The 3,971-nt window shown below is 35.9% G+C and overlaps 1 protein-coding gene across 1 annotated transcript in view; it reads left to right on the top strand.

The window, feature by feature from the left end:
* The window catches only part of LOC106473556 (26S proteasome non-ATPase regulatory subunit 14), a 16,664-nt gene that overhangs the window by 4,652 nt on the left and 8,041 nt on the right, over window positions 1-3,971 (top strand). The window contains exons 4-5 of the mRNA XM_013934242.2: window positions 1,441-1,560; window positions 3,375-3,445. Of these exons, the coding sequence (XP_013789696.1) occupies window positions 1,441-1,560; window positions 3,375-3,445 (191 nt within the window). The remainder of the gene's footprint in view (window positions 1-1,440; window positions 1,561-3,374; window positions 3,446-3,971) is intronic.

Raw genomic sequence — 3,971 nt, 5'->3', positions numbered from 1 at the left:
TTTCTCACTGGGAGGATATGAAACAAAATGTTTTTTTTTAGGTTATATATATAGTTTAATAACCAAAAAAATCATAAATTACTATATCAATACCATAGAATTCCACCATAATTTACCAAGCTTAGTAACTAAGCTGTATTTTGGTCTAAAAAATATGACACAACCTACCTCCTTGAAATCTTGGTTTGAAAGAATGAGATGGTGTCCTAACACATGATTTATTTTCTCCTTGACACATAGTATAACAGTAATTTCTACCTGTCTTAGTCAGGGGGGTGCCACTAGGCCTGCCATATGGACTTATTTAGGTGTGCCACAAAAAGTTTGACATTAAAAGTGTGCCATGAGCTGAAAAAGCTTAGAAACCATTAATATATGATATCAACCACATTTATGTTTGAGGCAGGTGTTAAGTAAATGTATAAAGGATACACTACAAATTGGCTTGACCCTGTAAACAATAGCTGAGACTGTGGAAGCAGTGACCTCAGTCACGCAACTATCAGTAAAATGAGAGTGCTATATGATTGATTTATGTATTCAAAGATGATCTATCAAACCAGTGACATGTAATTAATTAATCATGTCTGGTTAGTCTGGCCTTCATACACACAGTCTTTCAGAGTTGTGTGAAGAAAATTCCTTGAACAAAAAATGTTCAATTTTGGTAAAATGTATGATAAAAAATGCAGTACTTATAATGTTGTAGTCTATGTTGTTTTTTTTTTAATTTAGGTGTGTTGTTACTTAGCCGGAGGGAATTTTGATCTAGTTTGATTTTCCACGGCTTAATGACTAGCACCTTCATTTAGGAAATGATTTTAGTAGTATAAAAGTATAGTATAGACTAGAGTAGACTGATTTATTATTGAGTTAGTGTGGCTGCAAATTCATTTATCATTCAGCCAGTTAGTTACTTTGTTCAGCTTGGTCAATATTGAGTTTGGGTTTATATGAAGAAATATAGACATGAGAAAGCTTTTGATAAAAGAGTTAGCACAAAGGATCACATATAAAGTGTAATAGACTTAAAATAAGACTCAAAACTTGAGCGCTTTCGAATAGTTAACTATTCTTCTTCAGGAGAACAAAGGGTGTAGTTAGCAAGGAAGTGAAATTGTTGTGTTATTGAAAATTTACCTTAGACCTACTAGCAAATGTTAGCTAAGCTAACATTTAAATCTCATAGTCCAAGAAATAGCATTAAGAGAACTGGACTTTCCATTCTATAGAAAATGATCCAAAAGAAACTGCCCAACAATAAAAATGCTTACAAAAGTGTGGTTATTGATGACAATGAACTTTTATTGTTGAAATAAACAGTAGGCTGTACCTCGAAGAGTAATTGGTCAGTTAAATTTCTCGAGTTGTCTGGGAAAGGTATATGTGGGTCTAATCAAGTAATTATTAATGATACATTTTTCATCTGATATCTTGCAGATGCTGAAGCACGGACGAGCTGGTGTTCCCATGGAGGTTATGGGGCTTATGCTGGGAGAATTTGTTGATGATTATACAGTGCAGGTTATTGATGTTTTTGCCATGCCTCAGTCTGGAACGGTGAGAAAATACATCTAGATTTTGGGCTATTGAAGTATATTGTGTCTTATTCTAATTTGTGTGCATGTTTTAATTAAAGGTATTTGTTTATTCTATAGACTGTATCTATGTTGCAGTGTTGGACTAAGTCTTTCTTCCAGTTTTATCTCTGTACTTTATCGTTATGTTGTAGTGTTGGACTAAGTCTTTCTTCCAGTTTTATCTCTGTACTTTATCGTTATGTTGTAGTGTTGGACTGAGTCTCTCTTGCTGTTATATTTCTGTATTTTAAACTATCATGTTGTTGTAGTGTTGGACTGAGTCTCTCTTGCTGTTGTATTTCTGTATATTAAACTATCATATTGTTGTAGCGTTGGACTGAGTCTCTCTTGCAGTTATATTTCTGTATTTTAAACTATCATTTTGTTGTAGTGTTGGACTGAGTCCCTTATTTCTGAATGTTGGGCAGCTTTGAATGTTAAGATAGAACCATAGTTTATTTGATTCTTCTTTTCCTTCTCAGCATGATATTTTAGAATTCAGAAAAAGTTCTACTATTTGTTTTTTCTGCATATTGATATAAAGGATATCACCACCTTACATTGGTATAAAGGATATCACCACCTTACATTGGTATAAGGGATATCACCACCTTACATTGGTATAAGGCATATCACCACCTTACATTGGTATAAGGGATATCACCACCTTACATTGGTATAAGGGATATCACCACCTTTCATTGGTATAAGGGATATCACCACCTTGCATTTGTATAAGGGATATCACCACCTTACATTGGTATAAGGGATATCACCACCTTACATTGGTATAAGGGATATCACCACCTTACATTGGTATAAGGGATATCACCACCTTACATTAGTATAAGGGATATCACCACCTTACATTAGTATAAGGGATATCACCACCTTACATTGGTACGAAGAATATCACCACCTTACATTGGTATAAGGGATATCACCACCTTACATTGGTATAAGGGATATCACCACCTTACATTGGTACGACGAATATTGCCATCTTACACTGGTACCCAGGATATTATCATCTTACATAGGTACAAAGAATATCACCATCTTACACTGGTACACAGGATATCACCACCTTACACAGGATATCACCACCTTGCACTGGTACACGGGATATCACCACCTTACACTGGTACACGGGATATCACCACCTTACACTGGTACACGGGATATCACCACCTTACACTGGTACACAGGATATCACCACCTTACACTGGTACACGGGATATCACCACCTTACACAGGATATCACCACCTTGCACTGGTACACGGGATATCACCACCTTACACTGGTACACGGGATATCACCACCTTACAATGGTACACGGGATATCACCACCTTACAATGGTACACGGGATATCACCACCTTACAATGGTACACGGGATATCACCACCTTACACTGGTATAAAGGATATCACCACCTTACACTGGTATAAAGGATATCACCACCTTACGTAAACATAATTGTCATGCCAGAAAGTAGTACTAAAGAAGGAAAACAGCTTAGCATTATAGCCCGTTGAAGAAACAGTATATACAAAGCCCGGTATCTGCTTAATGTAAAGACTTCTGTTTTAAACACTTTCAGCATAAGTAGTATACCTAGAATTTATTTACTGTGTTTAGCTAACGTTTTCTTTTTTAATGTATGTTATATTTTTGACCTGTTAAAATTTATGTTTGTAGAATGTGGAAGTGTAGTGATCTTGACCTTTATTTGTAGCATAATTGAGATGTTAACATACACATACAGGTGTTAAGTGTTTTTATTTTATTTTAGGGAGTGAGTGTGGAAGCTGTAGACCCTGTGTTCCAGGCAAAGATGTTAGACATGTTGAAACAAACAGGAAGGTGAGAACCTCTGTTTCATTCGACTTCATGCTGGTTGGATTGTATGGTTTCTGTAAATTAAAAATGATAAGTATTACAATAGGTCTGAGAAAGAAGGTGTAGTGACAGTTAGGACACACAGATGACACCTAGTTACCCCTCACTCTTCTAAACTGGAAATATATTGTCCTACTGAACAATAAACACTGAGGTTCTTGTGAAGTGACAGTTTGTTTTAACATATAGATGACACCTAAAGTTACCCCTCACTCTTCTAAACTGGAAATCTGTTGTCATACTGAACAGTAAACACTGAGGTCCTTATGAAGTGACAGTTATAACACATAGATGACACCTAAAGTTACCCCTCACTCTACCAAACTGGAAATCTATTGTCCTACTGAACAGTAAACACTGAGGTCCTTGTGTAGTGACAGTTGTAATACATAGATGACACCTAAAGTTACCCCTCACTCTACCAAACTGGAAATCTATTGTCCTACTGAACAGTAAACACTGAGGTTCTTGTGAAGTGACAGTTTGTTTT

The sequence above is a fragment of the Limulus polyphemus genome, unplaced genomic scaffold (genome assembly GCF_000517525.1).
Source record: "Limulus polyphemus unplaced genomic scaffold, Limulus_polyphemus-2.1.2 Scaffold6274, whole genome shotgun sequence".
Classification (NCBI taxonomy): Eukaryota; Metazoa; Arthropoda; class Merostomata; order Xiphosura; family Limulidae; genus Limulus; species Limulus polyphemus.
Note: the sequence above shows the minus strand (reverse complement) of the source record. Positions and strands in the feature narration are given on the sequence as shown.